The sequence below is a fragment of the Salvelinus alpinus genome, unplaced genomic scaffold (assembly GCF_045679555.1).
Source record: "Salvelinus alpinus unplaced genomic scaffold, SLU_Salpinus.1 scaffold_40, whole genome shotgun sequence".
NCBI classification, from domain to species: domain Eukaryota; kingdom Metazoa; phylum Chordata; class Actinopteri; order Salmoniformes; family Salmonidae; genus Salvelinus; species Salvelinus alpinus.
In genome coordinates, this window is record NW_027255981.1 from 859,521 (window position 1) to 885,579 (window position 26,059).

A 26,059-nucleotide genomic window follows, 5' to 3' on the forward strand; every position below is an offset into this window, starting at 1 on the left:
GTCTTCGCATATTTGGCAAGCAGTCTCCATTGAATTCACTATTACTTCTGCACATTTTGTTAGCATTCTGGTAGATGTTTATTTTTTTTTTTTGCGCAACCTTGTGTACCAAGCCGGTAATAACTTATTGTAAACAGGCAGGGATCAGGTCTCGAACTCTCGACCTTCTAGCTCGAGGTCCGGCGCGCTATCGACTGTGCCGCAAAAGCATGCTCTTGTGGCAGAGTCGATTTCCTCGCTTATAAACCCAGGGTCGTTACAGTATATACCAATATGAAAGAAGAATGGTATGACGATATGAAAATCTGGATACTGTCCAACCATACCAACAATACATGAGGGAATCTCATCCTTACACATTGAGCTACAGTATTACATTGTGTGTTATAACTAAGTGGTCCTCCAGAGCACTACAACTTCACAGATGTTGGGGTCGATTTGGAATGGGCACTTGACACAGAGAAGAAGGATTTTATGTAATGTCACAGCCAAATAAGTATACCATAGTGCCCTACAATGATAGGCCTCAACAGCAGTCATACTGGAGCTTAACGTTTTTCAAAGCATCTTACTGTCATGAATGTCATAACCTTGTTAAAATATGATAAGATTGGATTATTGTCTCATTTAGCTAGAACATAATTTTCATAAATGTGTTATACTTTGTGATATTCATATTCTATTCACAGAACATTGTTACACTGCCTGTGTATGAAATCACATCCTCATGACATATCAGCTTATGTCTTATCTATTATTCTCTTATCCACCTTTCTTATCACTACATACCCACCTACAATAAAACACAGGAATGAAGCGAGAAATGGTCCCGTAATAGTGTAGTTTATTGAATGGTGAAACTGTAGAGGGGGAGAAAGAGAAGGAGAGGGAGGGATAGATAGAAAGAGAGAAAGAAGGATAGGGAAGGGGATTCTCAAATGGGAAAAAGTCCATCCTCTCCTCCACTCCTGTCCTCTATTACACTGTGACCCGGAAACCAAAAATTGTTCACCATATGTAGGATAGTATCAAATCGGAGGAGTTTCCTCCTCTAACTCCATAGCCTAAGCACAGATGTATCCTCCCAGCAGTTAACGCGAAAGTGTTTTAAAATTCGCCACACCCCCTTTCAATCAGTTATTGTTTTCTCTGAGAAAAGCATGCCCATAGTTAAAAACAATACACTACTTATCCCTCTATAAAATGTCTAGTGCAACTATCTAAATGTATTTTTACCACTTAACACATGTATTTGGGGATTACTCAATTGTAAATGTAATTTGCCTGATGACATGCTAGTGGAGAGTCATTTGATCAAGCACATTTGTTTCCAGGTTTCCTTTCCTCACCTCCTCTCCTTGATTACCTTTGACCTTTTCAAAAGGAGGCCAGGAGAGGACGGAGGTGAGGACGCGAGGAGTCGAGCAAAACCAATGGAGATTCTCCCATTGAGGGACAGCGATACAGAGGAAAGGGCAGAGTGACAATGAGAGACAGAGAGGGATGAAGGGAGAGGCAGGTTGGCAGTCCTCTCTTTGCACTACAGATACAGGAGGCTTCATTGGCTCAGCTGGACCTGAAGGAAAGCACTCAGCCACTGTAGCCCTCCAAACAGCGACCTGTGTTCACCTCATTGCAATAATAACCCTTGCTTTGTGCACAGCGATATAGGGGGAACTTCTTATGTATTGTACAACAAGAGCATAGTACTTTTTGCCTTGGGGGAATTGGTTTTCATCCCCCCACATAGGTTGCCAGACAATTTCTCGAATGTAAAGGCCTTATAATTTTGATCTCTAGTACGAAAGACCCTATCAAGGTCATTGATAATGCTGTGGCTTCCTCTTTCCTTCATACAGGACTCTAGGCAGGGAGAGAATGTGGTAAAGAAGATTATACAGTCATTGTTATCTATCAGATGTAATATGTGGTATCCCATTTGCTGGGTAGTGATACTCAGGGGACGATACTCTGCGTGGTAGGCATCATACGGTGTGGCTGCAATGATCTTGTCCACTTTGTAGATTTGGCCGGCAGTAAGTGCCGCCCGGACCCCCTGTGGTTCAACGCTGACATCCAACTGTCCAGTCTGGCACTGCTGTTGGGTGAGCCTCACAGCTGTCATGGCTGGACTGTTCGGGTCAGGTTACCGTGGACCACACTCCTACAAAGGACATCTCTCACACCCACCAGAGGGGGAGAGATCGAGAGGTATGGAGGTGTTTTTTTTATGACACCTCACACCCAATGTACATCTTAAGTCAGCAGACAAAATCCCTTTGTCCTCTTTTGTAGGAGTGTGGTCCACGGTAACCTGACCTGAACAGACCAGTCATGACAGTCCCCCTCTGGAGGGTTAAACTTGGAAGGATTCTGCATGTTGCAACCCGACATGGTAGGTCCAGCGGTGGCTCTGTGTTCCCGGCCTTCCACGGGAATGCCCAAAAGATTGGTCTGTCACCCGCTCTTGGACGGTGCCGGACAGTATCCTGACTGTTACCATGATCCTTGGTCTTATTTCCCTTGGCGTGTGCACCCACTACGTACAAAGGCGCGCACGTGCAATGGAAGACCTAATGAGGTCTTATACTAGGATCACCCGTGGAACGGAAACGATCACGATTTTCGGAAAGTTGGCAATAGATCCTGAAACTCCATCAGGGGGTCCATCCACAGCATCCCCAGCCCCCTCTCCCGAATTCACTAGCACAGTCCTGTAATGTCCCCAAATGTAAGCTTTGTCATTCAGGGTGCCATTTTTTCAAATGCCTTAACTACCCTCCAAGTCGGATCGCCCTAGATATGACATGAGACAATGCCATGATAGAGTCATTTAGCCAAGACCTTGGACATATATAGAACATAGTCCAAATTAGATGAATAAGGTGTGGTAGCTATACTTTGTATATCTCTTGTTTATGTTTTTATTCATTTTGTTTAATTTCCTTTGACATTTAGGAAGTGATAGAGCCATAAACAAGTTCCCCATACAACCACCAGTTAGAGCCACAACGGCGCTCATTTGGGGAAGAAATGTAATGATGCCTGAGTGTGGTGCGTTATTAACATCTGCCCAAGTTACTGCCTAGATCCACTAGCCAGGACAACCGGACGACGGGCCGGGAACACAGAGCCACCGCTGGACCTCCCATGTCCATTCTGGTGGTGATCTGCAGCTTGCAGAAATCCTACCAGGGTAAATCACCAGGAGGGGACTGCTACAATGATCCACAAACCAGGAAAGCTGATGGTTATATGGTGGGTTGCAACATGGAGAATCCTTCCAAGTTTAACCCACTAGAGGGGGACTGTCATGACTGGTCTGTTCTGGTCAGGTTGCAGTGGACCACACTCCTACAAGAGACATCTGTCACACCCGCCAGAGGGGGAGAGATCGAGAGCTATGGAGGTGGGGGGTTTTATGACACATCACACCCATTGAAAATCTTAAGGCAGCAGACAAAATCCCGTTGTCCTCTCACTATGGAGGAATGGAATGTATGATGGGCCTATGGAGAACCTACCTCTGAACAGTAACATGCAATAAATGGGCTTTGGGACAATATGTTTCGACAGCCAAAATGGTAGTAATGACGATAGATGGAATATGAAAATGAATTATGTTTTTGTTCTGTTATTACAAGTTAAATGATGACGTTATAACAAAAACATTGTAATTTGAAGAGTTTTCACAATATGTACCTGATGTTTGCATAAAGTGTGTTGTGTGGAAAATGTCCAGATCAAAGAGAATGTTTTTGTAAAGATGAAATGTGAAGTTTGTCTAAATTGAAGGCAGAAACGCCCATTTCTGACCCAAGGGTATAAAACATGTAAGTTAAGAATTAACATTTTGACTAGGTGACCACGAGCTGCAGCCAAGGTCCGATGACCTGTAACCCCAAAACGAGGTTGAAGACAAAGGAACCTTTTAACAATCTATGCTATGGATGAGTAGTTGTGTCTAAGAGTGTGAATTCAAGCAGGACCACCCGGTTACCACTCTCCAAGGAATCGTGTGTCTACACTGTTTTCATTCCTACGTCGGAGCCCTGAGCTACACGGCTGGCTGTCCTCAGAAAACCCGTTTTCAGAACAAGGGCGAGGAAACAGACCACTAAGACTAAGGACACTGACATCGTGAGGACAATCAGAGAGTTACACCCGGTAACCAAAGAAGTGCCGTCATCAGAGAAGGCGAACCCGGTCCACGAAGAGACACCCCATCGGAGACCTTCGACACGTAATTACATCATTATATTCTGACCCATAGTAGCGGCAGTTCGGGGCAAGGTTAGGGTTAAAATAATCATAGTTTACAAATGTACCCAAGTGTGCTTTTCTCTCGTGCACTCTTTTTCTCTCTCTCTTTTTAAATCCCCATTTTGTGTAACAAGTATCATATTGTGTTGGCCTAAGTTCTAATCAATAGCCTAGACTGTGCGTTTGTGTATGTGCATCTTATATTATAATTTTAGCTTGTTAGTAAATAAATAATCAACTCAACTGGTGTGGGACAGACTTATTTAGTGGGACTCGTGTTTGTGCAAATTCCCGGATTATGCCACGTTCAGAATGAGACTGTAGAGGAAATTAATTAATTAGCGACTGTTGTAAAATCGATATTCTGAGTTAATTTGGGAAATAGAAACTCAATAAAGCCAAATTTTTCCATGGTGCCCCAGGTTATTGAGTTAATAGTTACCTGATTCATTTAATCACGTAATTATAAACAGTTAATCATTCGATGAACAGCAGTCGTCACAATCAATCCAGCGTTCCGACACAGCCATGGCATACTGACGATTTTGCAGTCCGAACCTGAACGACAGCAGAAAACATGAGACACAGAGGGGAGAACACGAAGCACATACTTTGGTTGACCTTACTTGTAGAGTTTGGGGACAATTCTCTATAGTATATTAATGCATGGGTTTCTTTGGGTCAGAAGTGGGTCAGAAGTGTGGTAATAAAACGGAGAGTATATGATTACAACGAAACAGAGAAGCACTCACTTCTTCATCTCTGTAATCCGTATCGCTAAATTTGCTTCACTGGTCAGAGCATCCATCTTGTCGCCAAGCCCAGAGACAAAGCAGAAAGAGAAGGACAACCCCCATTCATAGAGGCAAACATTTGAAACACACAGGAGTATCAACAAACACACACTGCACACTGCACACTATTAAACAGGTGATAAAACCATTAGTGTAAACAGATAAAGGTATACATATTTATACTTTCATAAGGAATCAATCATAACACATGTATAGACTATTGGCAAGAGGGACAGACAGACTAGTGGCGTCATTCCAGATACACCAAGATCATGGTGATATATCATTACCGAAAACCAAATTTCACTAGTTTGGCTTCTCGTCATCTGACAAACATGTTGGAAAGGGTGGTAGTAGATGGAGTAGGGTATGAGTGTTCAGCCCCCGGTTGGTAGCTGGCCTCCCGGCAGGATCAGCCCCCAGTTGCAGGAAGCCTGATATGGGCAAGACGATGGAAGGTTGTGCCCGGAAGTTACTGCTTAGAAAGACTCCAGCTGTGCACGTGTCGTTTGATTCAAGGTTCCTCCTGAAACTTAGTCATCAACTCCCAATACTATCAGATAGTCAAATCACACATATTAGCCAGTCTCTAAGTGACCAGCTGCACTGAGTCAGGACCTTCAGTACAACTCTAACAAACAGTCAACCAAATGATCCCCTGGCACTTATGCTCTAAGTGCCCCGGCTAATGGCTAAATCGGCTATTTCTAACCTAAGTGTGTGTATGTAGTTTAACGTGACAGTCAAATATGAGTCTCTGTTCACATTCTAACTCAACATAGCAGTGATACAAATTAATTTACTCATCTAATTTTACCTGACTGCACATCTCACTGCTGCAGTCGACTTAAATGCTTGGAAGTCATGGTCAGCAGTATATGTTCATTCCCAACGTGGCACAATTATTGCGTTTCGGACACTGCATCAATGTGTTGTGGGTTAAAGAGACCTTCTGTTGCCAAGGCATTTTCACAGTATTGCTGGTAAACACAAGGTCACTGTGAATGAGAGTTATCACATACATACAGTACACACATACAACCTGGTTGCAAATTCCTTAAAAGGTAATCATTACTTTCCTAGATGGAATATTGGTGCACTGATATTGCCGTCAGTTGACCCATCGCGGAACGCGACTTGCACGTTCTAGTCATTCTATTTCTATGACTCTCAAACTCCAACCATTACATAGTGTATGGGCCAGAAAAAGAACATGTTTTTGAAAGCAACTGACAGGATGGCCCTATGGAACTTAGTCCAATGGGAAGAAACCAGGGAGAATAGCCAATAATTATTACAATGAAGACAACAAACCCAGATTAATTACTTTAGGCTATTCATCATGTGTGCATCCCAAACAGCACCTTATTCCCTATATAGTGCACTACTTTTGACCAGGGTCCATAAATATGGCACCCTATTCCATACACAGTGCACTGTGGGTGACTCGCAGCCCACATTTTGACCCTAGAGAACAAACCATAGTATAAACTGAAGGTGGAACACTTGTACATGTTCAAATAAACCAAAATGATTCAAAAGTACACTTAATTGTTTGATTTTACACATATAAACTATTGCCGAACTCACAGGCAATTGTTCTCTTAATTAAAATCTGGTCTATTCAAGATGTACTGTATGTCCATCCAATAACGAGTTGGTAACGTTTGACTGGAATGTGGTCTACCTGTGATTAAATGTACTGTATTCATGCCCAGCAATTCAACTGCATTTTGCTATGGTCCTTTTTGGATGCTTTAAAAAGGTATCCCTTCATCCTTCCTTTAAGGATTGTGTGGTTTCATGAGTTAAGAAATGATAACGTGTGGCTCATTTGGTAGAGCATGGCGCTTGCAATGCCAGGGTTGTGGGTTTGATTCCCACGGGGGACAGGTACGAAAAAGTATGGAAAAAAATGTATGCACTAAATCGCTCTGGATAAGAACGTCTGCTAAATGACAGAAATGTAAAAAACCTTAACGTGTAAAAGTCCCATCCAGACAAGACTCAAGCTGGAATTTGAGGTAAACAATTAGCAATTACAGTTCCATACAGACTCTTTATGATGTTACTGAGAGAGCAAGGTCTCCAGTACATAACCCTACATAAAGGCTTCAGTCATGTCAGGTCAGTGACCACTTCGAGGAAGGAAGGAATCATTAAACAAATATATTCTAACAGGGCCTTCGCGTTCAGGACGGTAGCCAGCTCTTCACTCGTTTCATAGTGGTAGAAACACTTTTATTCCCTTGTTTAAAGAAGTCAATCATCATTTTCTTTACATACTCATTGGCAGAATTAAAATCAGAACATAAAAGTACTAACACAAACTTAAGAACAATCACTTCTTGTGTTTCTTGAATGCTTGAAAAGTACCTCTTTGGTGTGGATGGGTACCTTAAATCAGGGTTTCTCAAACTCGGTCCTGGGCCCCCCACATTTCGTTTTTTGCCCTCGCACTACACATCTGATTCAATTACCCAACCCATCAAGCTTTGATTATTTGAATCCGCTGTGTAGTGCTAGGGCAGAAAACTAAATGTGCACCCAGGACCGAGTTTGGGAAACCCTGCCTTAAATCATGGTACTCTGGTCGATCTACTGGCACAAAAAAAATACATTTGCCTCGGACTGTCTCTCTACACAAAGCCTTAAACACCATTTAACAACATGATGTCCCAAGTCCCTTTTTCAATCTGAGTGAGGTGGATTGAACGGCAGACATTCGTTATTGGGGAGTTGAAATGGGTTTACAACACCGTGATAGCTTGAGTCCTCTCTGGTCCGTCTCTGGTCAATATGGGCCACTTTAGTAGATTATTTAGCCCATACACAGTGAGTTAAAACACTATTAAGTTTGTGGATTTCTCCTGGAGTCTGTTCAAACTGGTCTACAGTCTTTATCGTTCCATCATCCAGCGTGCGGTGGACTTGTGTGGTCCTGGTTCAAGGTTTATTACGGTTCAAGCTGTATGTGTATGGGTAGGCCACCGAGCTTATTGACAAGTAATGCTGCAATCGATTCACTTAAAAAAAATAAACCAAATGAAATAAACATTGTACGATGACAAACAACACACTGTACATACACACAACAAAACAAACAAACAGTAAGATACCCCCCCCCAAAAGTTTTTTGGGGGGGAATCTCCAATGGTCTGCACAAATGAAAAAGGACAATCATCATTCGTTGAAGTATTTTTTTTATAAGGGCACATTATTATTTTTCCAGGTAGCTAAGAACCTACACTGGCATTGTCTTTTTTTTCTTAAAGTCGACATCACAATTAAATGTTGTTTTTGTTCAAGTCTAAAGTCTTTAGTGTTCAATGATTTCCCCCATATCACGTATACAAGTATTTTTAAGAGGGGTTGGCATTCTCCAGCAGGGGTGGGCCGTCCCGATGCACTAGGGACGGGTGTGACACCGACTCCCTTTTGTATGTTTTGGGAGGGAGCTTGGGTATAGCTTGGGCGGCAGCACTGCTGGTGCTCTGGCGAGGGGGCACAGGGGGGCCGGCTGCCCCCCCCAGAGGGAGGAGGGCTGAGTCGCTGCAGCAGTCTGGGCCGCTGGGCCCCAGTAGTGGCAAGGGCGGGGAGGGCAGGTGCTTGCGCGGCCCCAGCGAGGGCGAGGGAGTGGGGGGCGGCGGCGGGGTGAGCGGGCCGAACGGCGAGGGTGGGAAGAAGGTCTGGCTCAGCGTGGGTTCGCTGCTGCGGATGCGGCCCAGCGGGGGTGGCTGCAGGTGCAGGGGGCTGTTTGAGCTGGAGAAGACGTCCGGCGTTCTCAAGGGCTCCCGCGGCGGCAGGGTGGGTGGGCTGTCAGGCGGCTCCGACACGGAGGTGCGCTCGGTCGAGAGCGAGTAGCGAGGCGAGTAGACCTTGGTGTTGGTGGGTTGCCGTGGGGGGATGGCGGGGGGGCTGTCCAAGTGCTTTGACATCATCTGGAATGTGAGAGACGTTCAGGTGGAAAAGGAGAAAGAAGGAGAAGCACAAACGTTATGAAGAGTGAGGGAGTATGACTCGACAAACTCTCAAAAATGTAATCTAAAATCTCAAGAAATGACTAGCAAATAACTGACAGTTGTGTGTTTCATTGGATATTTAGCATTCCACATCTAAACTCTAGAATCAATCAATCAAGAATCATCCTAATGATTCGACTAACCTGTGCCCCCGCACATTGATTCTGTACCGGTACCCCGTCTATATAGCCTCGCTATTGTTATTTTACTGCTGCTCTTTAATTATTTGTTACTTTTATTTCTTATTCTTTTTAAGGTATTTTTTAAAACTGCATTGTTGTTACTTTTATTTATTTAACTAGACAAGACAGTTAAGAACAAATTCTTATTTACAATGACGGCCTACCCCGGCCAAACTCGGACGACGCTGGGCCAATTGTGTACCGCCCTATAGGACTCCCAATCACGGCCGGATGTGATGCAGCCTGGATTCGAACCAGGGACTGCAGTGACGCCTCATGCACTGAGATGCAGTGCCTTAGACCGCTGCGCCACCCTGGAGCTTGTAAGTAAGCATTTTACTGTAAGGTCTACACCTGTAAGGTGTAGGTCTACACCTGTATTTTACTGTAAGGTGTAGGTCTACACCTGTATTTTACTGTAAGGTGTAGGTCTACACCTGTATTTTACTCTAAGGTCTATTTGGCGCATGTGACAAATAAAATGTGATTTTAATTTGATTAATGGTACAGTCTCAGAAAAACTTTAGGTAGCAAACAGGTAAAAAGAGAGTCACCTTTGAAGGGGAAGATTCCGTGGGGGCGGATTCGGGGCGTCTGCGAGGGGGCACTGGCGGGGGGACGGTGGTGTCTTCAGTGTTCCTGTGGAGACTCACCATGGAGGAGACCGAGGAGGACCCTGGAATAGAAGGAAATCAGGTTAACTAAAATTAAGCCTTACAAGAAGACAGCAATTACACATATTTAACCCCAATTCATCCCATACAGGACTCTACAACTCAGGGATGGGCAACTGAGTGTCTGGGGGTTCTCTTTTGCCTGGCACTTGACCGTTTCCTAGGTTTTAAATCACACATTCATTTCAAAGAAAGAGACGAACGGAAGACATTCAGGCCCACGAAGAACGGAGTAAATACAAGCATTGAAAACACAGAAAATGAAACAAATAATAGAATAGAGGATGATGAATGGATGGGTAATATAAACTATTTCAGGAAGAGTATACAAAGACAACCCTAAAGTATTATGTTTGAGGAAGCAATCACATCAACCAACTTCAATGATGCCTAATATTACGGGTTCTACTACATACAACTACTACTAACTATACAGTGCAGTGCGTTCAAAAAGTATTCAGACCTTATTCGAAAATTGATAACAAAAAATAAATAATCCTCAATCTACACAAAATACCCCATAATGGCAAAGCGAAAACAGATTTTTTTGTATTAAAAATTTAAAACAGAAATCAAATCCAACTTTGTCACATGGGCCGAATACAACGAGTGTAGACTTTACCGTGAAATGCTTACTTACAAGCCCTTAACCAACAGTGCAGTTCAAGAAGAAGAAAATATTTACCAAGTAGACTCAAATAAAAAGTAATAATAAAAAGTAACACAATAAGAATAACATATGTGTGGGGGTACAGGCTAGTTGAGGTAATCTGTATATGTAGGTGGGGGCGAAGTGACTATGCATAGGTAAACAAACAGCGAGTAGCAGTAGTGTACAAAAGGGAGGGTGGGGTCAATTTAAATAGTCTGGTGGCGATTTTATGAATTGTTCAGCAGTCTTATGGCTTGGGGGTAAAAGCTGTTGACAAGCCTTTTGGTTCTAGACTTGGCGCTCAGGTACCGCTTGCCGTGCGGTAGTAGAGAAAACAGTCTATGACTTGGGTGACTGGAGTCTCTGACAAGTTTATGGGCTTTCCTCTGACACCGCCAATTATGTAGGTCCTGGATGGCAGGAAGCTTGGCCCCAGTGATGTACTGGGCCGTTCGCACTACCCTCTGTAGCGCCTTACGGTCAGATGCCGAGCAGTTGCCATAACAGGCGGTGATGCAACCGGTCAGGATGCTCTCGATGGTGCAGCTGTAGAACCTTTTGAGGATCTGGGGACCCATTACAAATCTTTTCAGTCTCCTGAGTGGGAAAAGGTTTTGTTGTGCCCTCTTCACGACTGTCTTGGTATGTTTGGACCATGATAGTTCGTTGGTGATGTGGACACCAAGGAACTTGAAACTCTCGACCCGCTCCACTACAGCCCCGTCAATGTTAATTGGGGCCTGTTCGGCCCGCCTTTTCCTATAGTCCACGATCAGCTCCTTTGTATTGTTGTCCTGGCACAACACTGCCAGTTCTCTGACGACCTCCCTACAAGCCGTCTTATCGTTGTCGGTGATCAGGCTTACCACTGTCGTGTCGTCAGCAAACTTGATGGTGTTGGAGTTGTGTTTGGCCACGCAGTCGTGGGTGTACAGGGAATACAGGAGGGGACTACACAGCACCTTGCGACGGCCCATCAGGAAGTCCAGGATCCAGTTGCAGAGGGAGGTGTTTAGTCCCAGAGTCCTTAGCTTAGTGATGAGCTTCGTGGGCACTATGGTTGAGCTGTAGTCAATGAAGAGGATTCTCACATAGGTGTTCCTTTTGTCCAGGTGAGAAAGGGCAGTGTGGAGTGCGATTGAGACCGAGTCATCTGTGGATCTGTTGGGGCGGTATGCGAATTGGAGTGGGTCCAGGGTGTCCGGGAGGATGCTATTGATGTGAGCCATGACCAGCCTTTCAAAGCACTTCATGGCCACCGACGTGAGTGCCACAGGGTGGCAATCATTTAGGCAGGTTACCTTTGCTTCCTTGGGCACAGTGACTATGGTGGTTTGCTTGAAACACGTAGGTATTACAGACTCGGTCAGGGAGAGGTTGAAAATGTCAGTGAAGACACTTGACAGTTGGTCTGCGCATGCTTTGAATACACGTCCTGGTAATCCGACTGGCCCAGCGGCTTTCTGAATGTTGACCTGTTTTAAAGGTCTTGCTCACATTGGCTACCGAGAGCGTGATCACACATCCAGAACATCCAGAACAGCTGGTGCTCTCATGCATGCTTCAGTGTTGCTTGCCTCGAAGTGAGCATAAAAGGCATTTAGCTCGTCTGGTAGGCTCGCGTCACTGGGCAGCTTGCGTCTGGGTTTCCCGATTCAATCTTAAGCCTGTATTGACGCTTTGCTGGTTTAATGGTTTGTCTGAGGGCATAGCGGGATTTCTTATAAGCGTCCAGATTAGTCTCCCGCTCCTTGAAAGCGGCAGCTCGATCCTTTAGCTCGATGCGGATGTTGCCTGTAATCCATGGCTTCTGGTTGGGATATGTACGTACGGTCACTGTGGGGACGACGTCATCGATGCACTGATGAAGCCGATGACTGAGGTCTTGTATTCCTCAATGCCATTGGATGAATCCCGGAACATATTCCAGCCTGTGCTAGCAAAACAGTCCTGTAGTGCAGCATCCGCGTCATCTGACCACTTCCGTATTGAGCGAGTCACAGGTACTTCCTGCTGTAGGAATCAGGAGGATAGAATTATGGTCAGATTTGCCAAATGGAGGGCGGGGGAGAGCTTTGTATGCATCTCTGTGTGTGGAGTAAAGGTGGTCCAGGATTTTCCCCCCCTGGTTGCACATGTGACATTTGGTCAAACTGATTTAAGTTTGCCTGCATTAAAGTCCCCAGCCACTAGGAGCATCGCTTCTGGGTGAGCATTTTCTTCTTTGCTTATGGCCTTATAGAGTTGGTTGAGAGCGGTCTTATTGCCAGCTTTGTTTTGCGGTGGTAAATAGATGGCTACAAATAATACAGATGAGAACTCTCTTGGTAGATAGTGTGGTCTACAGCTTATCATAAGGTACTCTACCTCAGGCGAGCAATACCTTCGAGGCTTCTTTAATATTAGACATTGCGCACCAGCTGTTATTGATAAAAAAAGACACACACCTCCACCCCTCATCTTAACAGAGGTAGCGTCTCTGTTCTGCCGGTGCATGGAAATCCCGCTAGCTCTATATGGTCCGTATCTTCGTTCAGCCACGTCTCGGTGAAACATAAGATGTTACAGTTTTTAATGTCCCGTTGGTAGGATAATCTTAAATCGTAGGTCATCAATTTTATTTTCCAATGATTGCATGATTGCATGTTAGCAAGAAGGATGGAAGGCAGTGGGAGATGCCCGATCTGCGGGCTCTTTTCCGTCGTCTTTTCTTCATGCAAAAGGCGTGGATCTGGGCCTGTTCCAGTGAAAGAAGGATATCCTTCTCGCCGGACTCGTTAAAGGTAAAAGTTTCTTCCAGTCCGCGTTGAGTAATCCTTTTTCTGATCTCCAGAAGTTATTTTCAGTCATAAGAGACGGTAGCAGCAACATTATGTACACAATAAGTAAAAAAAATAAGTTACACAAAATGCAAAAAAAAATAACAAAATAGCACAATTGGTTGGGAGCACCATCTTTCAGAATAGCACCATCTTTCAATTTGGAGCCGAATAACTTATTTACAGAAGTATTCAGAACCTTTGCTATGAGACTCGAAATTGAGCTCATGTGCATCCTGTTTCCATTGATCATCCTTGAGATGTTTCCACAACTTGAAGTCCACTAGTGGTAAATTCAATTGATTGGACATGATTTGGAAAGGCACACACCTATCTATATAAGGTCCCACAGTTGACAGTGCATGGCAGAGCAAAAACCAAGCCATGATGTTGAAAGAATTGTCCTTAGAGCTCCGAGACAGGATTGTTTCGAGGCACAGATCTGGGGAAGGGTACCAAAACAATTCTGCAGCATTGAAGGTCCCCAAGAACACAGTGGCCTCATTCTTAAATGGAAGAAGGTTGGAAACACCAAGACTCTTTCCAGAGCTGACCACCCGGCCAAACAGAGCAATCGGGGGAGATGGGCCTTGGTCAGGGAGGTGACCAAGAACCCGACGGCCACTCTGACAAAGCTCTAAAGTTCCTCTGTGGAGATGGGAAAACCTTCCTGTAGGACAACCATCTCTGCAGCACTCCACCAATCAGGCTATATGGTAGAGTTGCCAGATGGAAGCCACTCCTCAGTAAAAAGGCACATGACAGCCCACTTGGGGGTTTGCCAAAAGGCACCTAAAGACTCTCAGAAAATAAGAAACAAGATTCTCTGTTCTGGTGAAACCAAGATTGAACTCTTTGGCCTGAATGCCAAGTGTCACGTCTGGACGAAACCTGGCACCATCCCTACGGTGAAGCATGGTGGTAGCAGCATCATACTGTGGGATTTTCTTTCAGTAGGCAGTTACAGGAAGACTAGTTAGGATCGAGTAAAAGATTAACGGAGCAAAGTACAGAGATTCTTGATGAAGTCCTGTGCGCTCTGGAGCAGATTATCAGACTGGGGCAAAGGTTCACCTTCAAACAGGACAACAACCCTAAGCACACAGCCAAGACAACGCAGGAGTGGCTTCAGGACAAGTCTCTGAATGTCCTTGAGCCAGATCCCGGACCTGAACCCGATCGAACATCTCTGGAGAGACCTGAAAATAGCTGTGCAGCGAAACTCCCCATCCAACCTGACAGAGCTTGAGAGGCTCTGCAGAGAAGAATGGGAGAAACTCCCCAAATAAAGGTGTGCCAAGCTTGTAACGTCATACCCAAGAAGACTTGAGACTGTAATCGCTGCCAAAGGTGCTTCAACAAAGTACTGAGTAAAGGGTCTGATTCCTGCTTACAAGCAAACATTTAAGCAAGAAGCACCAGTGATTCGGTCAATAGAAAAGTGGTCAGATGAAGCAGATGCTAAGCTACAGAACTATTTTGCTAGCACAGACTGGAATATCTTCCCGGGATTCTTCCAATGGCATTGAGGAGTACACCACATCAGTCACTGGCTTCATCAATAAGTCCATCGATGACGTTGTCTGTACGTACATACCCCAACCAGCACTGAGCTAAAGGTTAGAGTTGCCGCTTTCAAGGAGCGTGACTCTATCCTGGAAGCTTATAAGAAATCCCACTATGCCCTCCGACGAACCATCAAACAGGCAAAGCATCAATACAGGACTAAGATCGAATCGTACTACACCAGCTCCGATGCTCGTCGGATGTGGCAGGGCTTGCAAACTATTACAGACTACAAAGGGAAGCACAGCCGAGAGCTGCCCAGTGACACGAGCCTATCAGAGGAGCTAAATTACTTCTATGCTCGCTTCGAGGCAAGTAACACTGAAACATGCATGCATTCATCAGCTGTTCCGGACGACTGTGTGATCACGCTCTCCGCAGCCGATGTGAGTAAGACCTTTAAACAGGTCAACATTCACAAGGCCGCAGGGCCATACGGATTACCAGGACGTGTACTCTGAGCATGCGCTGACAAGTGTCTTCACTGACATTTTCAAACTCTCCCTGTCTGAGTCTGTAATACCAACATGTTTCAAGCAAACCACCATAGTGCTCTTGGGCAAAGGGACTACGGTAACCTGCCTACATGACAACCGACCCGCAGCACTCACGTCTGTAGCCATGAAGTGCTTTAAAAGGCTGGTCATGGCTCACATCAACACCATTCTCCCAGAAACCCTTGACCCACTCCAATTTGCATACCTCCCCAACAGATCCAAAGATGATGCAATCTCTATTGCACTTCACAGTGCCCTTTCACACCTGGACAAAAGGAATACCTATGTGAGAATGCTATTCATTGACTACAGCTCAGCGTTCAACACCATAATGCCCTCAAAGCTCATCACTAAGGTAAGGACCCTGGGACTAAACACTGCAACTGGATCCTGGACTTCCTGACGGGCCACCCCCAGGTGGTAAGGGTAGCTAACAACACATCCACCTCCTTCAACGTGATCAAGCTAGCTAACAACCTCTCCTTCAACATGATCAAGACAAAGGAGATGATCGTGGACTACAGGAAAATGAGGACCGAGCACACCCACATTCTCATCGACTGGGCTGTAGTGGAGCAGGTTGAGCGCTTCAAGTTCCTTGGCGTCCACATCAGCAACAAGCTAATATGGTCCAAGCACACCAAGACAGTCGTGAAGAGGGCACGACAAAACCTATTCCCCCTCAGGAAACTGAAAAGATTTGTCATGGGGTCCTCAGATACTCAAAAGGTTCTACACAGCTGCACCATCGAGAGCATCCTGATGGGTTGCGTCACTGCCTGGTATGGCAACTGCTCGGCCTACGACCGCAAGGCACTACAGAGGGTAGTGCGTACGGCCCAGTACATCACTGTGGCCAAGCTTCCTGCCAGACTGTTCTCTCTGCTACCGCACGGCAAGTGGTACCGGAGCGCCAAGTCTAGGTCCAAGAGGCTTCTAAACAGCTTTTTCCCCCAAGCCATAAGACTGAACATATAATCAATTGGCTACCCAGACCCATTGCATTGCCCCCCCCCCCCCCCCCCTCTTTACACTGCTGCTACTCTCTGTTATTATCTATGCATAGTCACTTTATTAACTCTATCTACATAACCGGTGCCCTGCACATTGACTCTGTACCGGCACCCCCTGTATATAGCCTCATTATAGTTATTTTAATGCTGTTTAATTATTTGTTACTTTTATTTATTTTTGGTATTTTTCTTAAAACTGCATTGTTGGTTAAGGGCTTGTAAGTTAGCATTTTACTGTAAAGGTCTACACCTGTTGTATTCGGCGCATGTGACAAATAACATTTGATTTGATTACTTAGGTGAATGTGATATTTCAGTATTTTATTTGTAACAAATGTGCAAAAATGTCAAAAAAAGGTTTTTGCTTTGTCATTATGGGGTATTGTGTGTAGATTGATGAGGGATTTTTATTTATTTTTTATCCATTTTAGAGTAAGGCTCTAACGTAACAGAATGTGGAAAAACTCAAGGGGTCTGAATACTTCCCGAATGCACTGTATACCACAGAGTGATGTTGTACAAGGATGCATAGAGCAAAACCTCACAGTGACAATGAATTAAGGACAGGAGAACAGGAGGGGGGGTGACACTGATCTAAGGTCAGTTCAGCTGGTCAGGAGCCTGGTTAGGGTCAGGATTTAGAGCTGATCCTAGATCTGTTTCTGTGGGCAACGTCTACTTGGAAACACACACACACAGACAACAGAGCATTCCTTGCCATGGAGACGGACAGGCGCAACGGTGGGCGGAGATGGGAGCAAGGAGGTGGATGTCAGTTGCATGCAGGTAGGGAGAGGCAAGTAGCGCTTGGCAGGGTCAGAATGAGTGAGAGACGGGGGTGGGTTGATGTAGTAGTTTGTATGGGGTGTGGGTGGATGGGTAGTGAGGGGACACTGACAACAGGAAGGCTTTGAGGGTCATACTAACGTGGGCCGTGTGGTAAGGAGACCTGGGCAAAGATGCTGTCGCAGTCTGGACGGAGGGAGAGGCCGGAGGAGAGAAAAGAGAGAAGGCCCTGAGAGAATGAGAGACTGAGGCGGAAGGACCAGTTTCATTTCGGACCACCCAAACTGTTCACAATTCTGAAAGGACTGCGGGTGTCAAGCCCCCCCCTCACACACACACTCCTTGTTACAACGGAGTTCTGAAAATGGGAAAGTTACTGATATAATGCGAGTTACAGGGTAATGTAGAATGGGTTAGTTCAGAGTTAGTATCTTTAGGGCAAGTGGTTGTGTTGTATTCCGTTGGATGTGCTCAGTACCATATACTGTACATACATTGGAATACTGGCATTATCCATGTTGGCGCCAACATTTCACATTGATTGCACTCTGACTGGTCTTGAATGCTTTGTTCCTTCCTCCCTTCCTTGGAGTAATCCCTGATCTGACATGACTGGATTGGTGAAAGCTAAGAAGTGAAACACTTTGCATTCACCTATCTAATCACTTATCATCTTAGATCCAAGAAGGGGAGGAAGGAAGCATTTTGACAGTTTTCTTTAGGTACCACCTCAAACTGTGTTTAAACACTTTCTCTATAAGATCTAGCTATGCTCCCACCCAACCTATCCTCCCTCCTCCACAATCCCCACCCAACCCGCTCCCTCGTCCAGCTTGAAGGACCACCTACTGGAGTGGAAGGGGCTGGAGGGGCCCTGGGGCGAGTCGAACACGCTGCCGATATCGGTGGAGCTGGAGGCAGCCGAGGCCGGCGGCGGCGTGAGGGGCGTGCGCGGCGAGTTGGGTGCAGAGGCGGCGATCTCCATCTCGCTATCAGGGATGCGGCTGTAGCTGATCTTGCGCGGCTCATTCTGCAGTGGCGTCGGATGGCGCATGGTGCCCGGGCGCACAGAGGACGGGCGCACGCCGGGGGACTTGAGCGGGCAGTTGTACTTCTTGGGCTGGAAAGAGAAAGGGAGAGGGGGGAGTTGAAGGAGGGGTCAGGGCAACACTTCTACAATGTCAGGCCTACTCAACTGCAGACCCTCAGCCCTCAAGTACTGCTGGTTCTTGTAGTTAATTGTTCAATTCATGTCAGAGATTGGGGGACTATCTGGTTAGTGTGTTACCTACAGGTAACTGCCAAAATAAACAAACACCAACATAAAGTGTATTAATAGGGCGTTGGGCCGCCACATGCCGTCAGAACAGCTTCAATATGCCTTGGCATAGATTCTACAAGTGTTGACAACTTTATTTGGAGGGATGTGACACCATCCTTCCATGAGAAATTCCATCATTTGGTGTTTTGTTGATGGTGGTGGAAAACGCCGTCTCAGGTGCCATAAGTGTTCAATTGGGTGAGATCTGGTGACACACACACACACACACACACACACACACACACACTCTTTAAACCCTCTATGCACCATTGATATCCCTCTTTCAAAGTCACCGATCTCCTCTAGCCATGGTAGCCAAAATAATGGGAAACTGAGCATTTTTATACATGACCCTAAACATGATGGTATGTTAATTGCTTAATTAGCTCAGGAACACCTGTGGGGAAGCAACTGATTTCAATATCCCTCATTTACTCAAGTGAGTCCTTTATTTTGGCAGCTACCTGTAACTGTTAGAGGTATAAATTCTGCTGACAAATTTTTCAGTCTTTTTTCTACCTTAATAGCAGGGGCGTTGCGTCCATAGAGGGCGCTCGGACGCCGCCCCACCTGGCAGCAATGAGATAAGAATGGATTTACAAAAATTAATATAATGATAAAATATTCCAATAATATCAAGTTTGTGTATATAAATAACGGCATTTAGATGACAAATTGGAGTTTTCAAAAAGAAAATGTGCTGCTGTAATTGGCAGCGTAGTTCCAGCATTCCAGAGAGCTTCTCAAGCAACCTCATTCAATGCCATTCAAAGTTATCCTTATACCCCTTGCGGTTATCATAGGATTTTAGCCACTCGTATTGAACCTATCCAAAGAGCCCCTGGTTTGCAATTATAACTCTGTACACCAGATGGCAATGATCGACAAAAACGCTGCACTGTTGTCAGGTATGAAGTGAGCGCAGACACAGAAGATGACACTGTCAAAACAGCTGTTATAGCAAAGCTCAAACAAGCCATGACGTCAGCTGTAACTAAACTACTATAAGTTTTCGTCTGTTATTGTATTCCCACATGCTTGTACGTCTAGCAAATAAGTTGAAGTTGAACATTTGCAGTAGCCTACTTATTCCGTTTGGAAATGTGGACTTATTTGTCAGCTACTTATTGCCAGTTTGCAACAGCCCCACTTGTTGGAAATTTCACGAGACGCCACAGCTTAAAGGCATACATGGAGCCACACATGCTTAAGTGTGGCTCAGTGTGGTCCCGTGGCTCAGATGGTAGAGTATGATCAGTTATTGTAATGCAATGCCAGGGTTGTGGGTTCCTTTCCCACGGGGGGCCAGTACGAAAAAGTATGCGACTCACTACTGTAAGTCACTCCGGATGAGAGCGTCTGCTAAATGACTAAAATGTAAAACAATGAATAGTGGACAAAAATGATTTTTCATCTTAACTCATGAAGTTTCAATGTCATTCTAACGAAAGGTTTGAAATACAATAACTGATCCAACTGCATCGGGAGTCCGAGAGAGGATAATCATGTGAACCGTAAGGTGAGGAACAAGACACTTACAAATCGAGGCAACGACCGGGCATTCCGAGGCTCAATCTCCAGTGACTTGTTGAACAGATAATCAGCAAACTCCTTCTCTGCCTTGTCCTCCATTGGATTGAGGTTTTCAAAGAACTTCTGTTTAACACAAATGAGAGAAACAGGGAGTCGTCAGAAAGACAGATCCATTGTGAAATACACATTGTTGTCCTAATGACTATAGACAAGGGTGTGTGGGTGATTGGGGACAATTGGATAAATAACCAAATAGTACATGTCGGGAGCTGAGTGACAGTAACTCGCTACTAAGCAGTGAATTCTAACTTCTACATTTTCGAATTTTCACTTAGTCATGCATTGATGTCAATGAGACTAACGTTTACGCTAGGAATCACCACTAAATGTATATCTAATCAAAAACTAAGAGGTTGCTATGACTTGGAAAACTGTCAACTGTACATGGGCACTGTAGAGATGAAATCGTGAAAGGAAACAGGTCAAATTATGTTTTATATTACTCCCTTGTGTTAATCATATTTATACCCATTCATATTCTATGTAACTAAATGGTATTTGTGAAACGTTGACCATGCTGCAAAGCCGGAAAGTATGCCAATTTCTCTTTTTTTTTTGACTATGCAGGCTGGCCATAGAGTGGTGACCAACTTCAACGGAACGTGCGTCATCACCGTTTTCACTCCTCACCCGGATATCGCTCTCCACCCGTAAGCAGTAGGGCTGGTTCTGGTACTGCTGGATCTCCCCGGTGATCTCGGCCACTTTCCGTCGCTTGCTGAAGTTGATCAGCTCCTTGCCGTGCCTCTTCAGGAAGTCAGGGTTGCCTTCCTCCGTCTTCAGGATGTTCGTCAAGTAGATCCCTGAGGACAGAGTTAGAGAGAGAAAAGACATGAAAGAGTGGAATAATGATGTCGATGGACTGGCACCGGGTTCGTGGAATGTTGCTGGCCGGGTCCCCGAGATGGTTAACCAACACTAGTTTTAATGTAAGTGGTCCTCCAAGGAGGAAAAACCCTAGCTTAGGATAGCATAGGACAGGATCAACTTTAATGTTGTCTTAGCTGCACAGTACTGCCATGTACAAAATACAAACGGCACATTACTTGTGAGTCCCTGACACAAAAAGGACCATAGCTTCCTCGTCCCTGGTATCAAAAAGGTTGAGAAACACTGCTCTAGAGCATACCAAAGAAGGGGACACAGGGGGGGTTGATGGAGCGTAGTTTTGCCAGGTACTTCTTGTAGTGGTCCTCGCTCAGTTCATGGGCCTCCTCCAGAATCTTCCTCTGTCGGCTTGGAATTTGCTGGAGAGGGGCCGAAAGCTCAGTCAAAACAATTGTATATCTTTCGTCCTACAGATATGTCTCTATGGTACACAGAGGCACATTGTGTCATGCCTTCTATTGATAAGAAATCCGTAACTTTATGTTACCTCACGGTAGAGACTTACTAATTACAATACTCATCAACAGTAGGCACTTATTTGGTACTGCAATTTTCATTGGATTCATGCAATGGCCAGATAGTACCAAGACAGTGTTATCACACCATTTCCTAACAACAACTTCAAAAGAATCTTGCAGAAAGAACCCCTCCAGGCCTTCATCACCTCGAAGGTGTGGTCTAGCCGGTAGACGGGCGAGGAGTTCATGGCGCTGACCACCTCCAGCACGCCGTTGAAGTTGTTGAGCTCCTGGAACACCTGCAGGATCTCGATGATACGCGCCACCACCGCTGCCCGCTCTTCCAGGTTCTCCGTCTCTACGATACACCTGTGGAGAACGTGGTACATTGAGAAAAAAAAATGCTATTGAAACCCAGGGACCAGGGCCCTGTGTTCATTAGGGACTAAACGGACAACTGACAAACAGGGAGGGACAACCTTTTTGTTTTGAATTGCAAAACGTTTTCCCGCTGCAAGCCCTAATAAACATGACTCAGGTCTGCATAGTTCGGTCATTTTATTTCCACAGCCGGTGGATGACAAAGTGTAAGGTAAGTGGGGGAAAGAAAATACATACACAAGGTGAACATGCACAAGGTGAACCTGTGTAATGATCATGCTGTTTAATCAGCTTCTTGATATGCCACACCTGTCAGGTGGATGGATTATCTTGGCAAAGGAGAAATGCTCACTAACAGGGATGTAAACTCATTTGTGCACAACATTTGAGAGAAATAAGCTTTTTGTGCTCAGGGAAAATTTCTGGGATCTTATATTTCAGCTCATGAAACATGGGACCAACACTTTACATGTTGTGTTTATAGTTTTGTTCAGTATACATTGAGCTACATAATATACTTCATCATGCCATAAATTCATCATAGAAAATGCTTTGTCAACAGTGCACTTGTAAGGAATATCATGGTCTCGTTTCACAAGGACCGCTTCCTTTGTGATGCCAAAAAAACAAAATGAGTGCTCTTACTTTTCGAACCACAACGTGAGGTTGGTGGTGTGGCGGATCATGCGCAGAAGGTTGGGCGAGTTCAGCTCCTTGTCCTCCTTCGTCCACACGCTGCCCACCAGCTCTGACGGCTGCACCGCCCTGTAGATATAGGTCAGAGGTCAGAGAGAGGACAATAATGCAGAGGTCAGTTGCTTCGACGCTTCAAGTAGATGCTCCGAACCAAAGATCTAGGAGGAGATTACCATATACCCAAACTATTATATGCTATTATTCAAAGAGACTTACAAAAAATGTATGCAGTCACTATACTGTATGTTTATGTGATCCCAGCAGGAATTGAAGCCACAACTTTAGTGTTGCTAGCATCATGTGTTCACCATATGAGCCACAGAGAACCACCATTATTAGTTATATGACAGCAACAACAACAAAAAAATCTGACCTTGTGTCAGTGGTTAGGTGCAAACTTCTACCGACTCCAGTCTTGGCAGCTAAGGGAGTTTTCTGTGCCAGCATTGTGGTAAGATTTTCGGACAATACCGGCAACCATTGTTGGGCCACAAGGCCGGTGTGTTGTGATCTCGTCGTAGGAAATGGAGTACGGTGAATTTTTGTATGTTTTTATTTTAACTTTATTTTAAACAGGTAGCCAAGGGTCTCATTTCCAGGTGAGCCCTGTGTACACAATACACATCAATATACACATTTAAAACTAAACATGCATAAATACGGGCTAATATTAAAAAGAATACGCAAAAAGTAAATACAGACTCATAAACAACAGTTACAGTTCTCAGCTACTAGGTTTTCAATCAACGCCCTAAACTGCCCGAGCTGCAACAGAACATCTCATTTTAATGAGAGCTGTAAATTGTTCCAGCAGTGAGGCGCATTAAAATTAAAAAGCGGATTTACCTAATCCGGTGGAGACCCGAGGAACCTCGAGAGTTAACCAACCCTGTGAATGCGTTTTTGTAACTCATGTTTTTATACTTCAACAACAAAGTCAGCTGAGTCAGAAGCTTGTGTAGTAAACAAAGAGGGAGTAATGAAGTGACCTACGGTACATTAATGAGGACCAGCTCAATTCATGGACATTTCAATTGATATTCTTACAGTATATACATTGAGTTACCATAGATGCTGATCTCGGGTCAGTTCTGAATTTCCCCCACTAATGGTTACGGTTAGAATTGGGAGAAAGGAAGCTGATCTGCACCAAGGGGAAACTTCACCCCGGAGCGTGGGAAAGAGGTGAGGGGATAACCTTGGGTACGGCCCACCCTAGCTGTTCCCACATGCCCAGCGACGTCAGAGGGGGAAGTGTGTCCCCTCTCTGGTGCTGCACGTTTGTGTATATGTACAGTTGAAGTCGGAAGTTTACATACACCTCAACCAAATACTTTTAAACTCAGTTTTTCACAATTCCTGACATTTAATCTTGTAAAAATTCCCTGTCTTAGGTCAGTTAGGATCACCACTTTATTTTAAGAATGTGAAATGTCAGAGTAATAGTAGAGAGAATGATTTATTTCAACTTTAATTTCTTTCATCACATTCCCAGTGGGTCAAAAGTTTACAATTGGTATTTGGTGGCATTGCCTTTAAATTGTTTAACTTGGGTCAAATGTTTTGGGTAGTCTTCCACAAGCCATAAGTTGGGTGAATTGTGGCCCATTCCTCTTGACAGAGCTGGTGTAACTGAGTCAGGTTTGTAAGCCTCCTTGCTCGCACATGCTTTTTCAGTTCTGCCCACAAATGTTTTATAGGATTGAGTTCAGGGCTTTGTGATGGCCACTCCAATACCTTGACTTTGTTGTCCTTAAGCCATTTTGCCACAACTTTAACTTCCTGACTGATGTCTTGAAATGTTGCTTCAACATATCCACATAATTTTACATCCTCATGATGCCATCTACTTTGTGAAGTGCACCAGTCCCTCCTGCAGCAAAGCACTCCCACAACATGATGCTGCCACCCTCGTGCTTCATGGTTGGGATGGTGTTCTTCGGCTTGCAAGCATCCCCTTTATCTTCCAAAAATAATGATGGTCATTATGGCCAAACAGTTCTATTTTTGTTTCATCAGACCAGAGGACATTTCTCCAAAAAGTACCATCTTTGTGCAGTTGCAAACCGTAGTCTGTATTTTTTAATGGTGGTTTTGGAAAGTACCAAAGTACGTTCATCTCTAGTAGACAGAATGCGTCTCCTTCCTTGAGCGGTATGACGGCTGCGTGGTCCCATGGTGTTTATACTTGCGTACTATTGTTTGTACAGATGAACGTGGTACATTCAGGCGTTTGGAAATTGCTCCCAAGGATGAGCCAGACTTTTTCCCCCCTGAGGCTTTGGCAGATTTTTTTTAATTTCCCCATGATGTCAAGCAAAGAGCCACTGAGTTTGAAGGTAGGCCTTGAAATACATCCACAGGTACACCTCCAATTGACTCGAATGATGTCAATCAGCCTATCAGAAGCTTCTGAAGCCATGACATCCTTTTCTGTCATTTTCCAAGCTGTTTAAAGGCACAGTCAACTTAGTGGATGTAAACTTCTGACCCACTTGAATTGTGATACAGTGAATTATAAGTGAAATAATCTGTCTGTAAACAATTGCTGTAAAAATGACTTGTGTCATGCACAAAGTAGATGTCCTAACCGACTTGCCAAAACTATAGTTTGTTAACAAGAAATTTGTGGAGTGGTTGAAAAACGAGTTTTAATGACTCCAACCTAACTGTATGTAAACTTCCAACTTCAACTGTATGCATGTGTGTGTGTGTGTAAGTACACTACCGTTCAAAAGTTTGGGGTCACTTAGAAATGTTCTTGTTTTTGAAAGAAAAGCACATTTTTTGTCCATTAAAATAACATCAAATTGATCAGAAATACAGCGTAGACATTGTTAATGTTGTAAATGACTATTGTAGCTGGAAATGGCAGATTTTTTATTGAATATCTAGGTAGGCGTACAGAGGCCCATTATCAGCAACCATCACTCCTGTGTTCCAATGGCACGTTGTGTTAGCTAATCCAAGTTTATCATTTTAAAAGGCTAATTGATCATTAGAAAACCCTTTTGCAATTATGTTAGCGCAGCTGAAAACTGTTGTTCTGATTAAAGAAGCAATAAAACGGGCCTTCTTTAGACTAGTTTAGTATCTGGAGCATCGGCATTTGTGGGTTCGATTACAGGCTCAAAATGGCCAGAAACCAAGCCCTTTCTTCTGAAACTCGTCAGTCTATTATTGTTCTGAGAAATCAAAGCTATTCCATGCGAGAAATTTCCAAGAAACTGAAGATCTCGTACAACGCTGTGTACTACTCCCTTCACAGAACAGCGCAGACTGTCTCTAACCAGAATAGAAAGAGGAGTGTGAGGCCCCGGTGCACAACAGAGCAAGAGGACAAGTACATTAGTGTTTAGTTTGAGAAACAGACGCCTCACAAGTCCTCAACTGGCAGCTTCATTAAATAGTACCTGCAAAAATCCAGTCTCAACATCAACAGTGAAGACGCAAC

The 26,059-nt window shown here is 44.6% G+C and overlaps 1 protein-coding gene across 4 annotated transcripts in view; it reads right to left on the minus strand.

Annotated features, from left to right (window-relative positions):
- Window positions 1-7,276: 7,276 nt before the first annotated feature.
- LOC139567038 (son of sevenless homolog 1-like) overlaps window positions 7,277-26,059 on the minus strand; it is an 88,331-nt gene continuing 69,548 nt past the window's right edge. The window contains exons 15-24 of one of the 4 annotated variants that reach the window (XM_071388458.1): window positions 22,555-22,674; window positions 21,735-21,897; window positions 21,312-21,429; window positions 20,813-20,985; window positions 20,129-20,245; window positions 19,109-19,159; window positions 18,118-18,388; window positions 17,410-17,454; window positions 9,816-9,937; window positions 7,277-8,998 (exon numbers count right to left, since the gene is read on the minus strand). In XM_071388458.1, the coding sequence (XP_071244559.1) occupies window positions 8,420-8,998; window positions 9,816-9,937; window positions 17,410-17,454; window positions 18,118-18,388; window positions 19,109-19,159; window positions 20,129-20,245; window positions 20,813-20,985; window positions 21,312-21,429; window positions 21,735-21,897; window positions 22,555-22,674 (1,759 nt within the window). In that variant the 3' untranslated portion in view covers window positions 7,277-8,419. The remainder of the gene's footprint in view (window positions 8,999-9,815; window positions 9,938-17,409; window positions 17,455-18,117; window positions 18,389-19,108; window positions 19,160-20,128; window positions 20,246-20,812; window positions 20,986-21,311; window positions 21,430-21,734; window positions 21,898-22,554; window positions 22,675-26,059) is intronic. The other 3 variants (XM_071388460.1, XM_071388459.1, XM_071388462.1) reach the window with 3 other exon arrangements.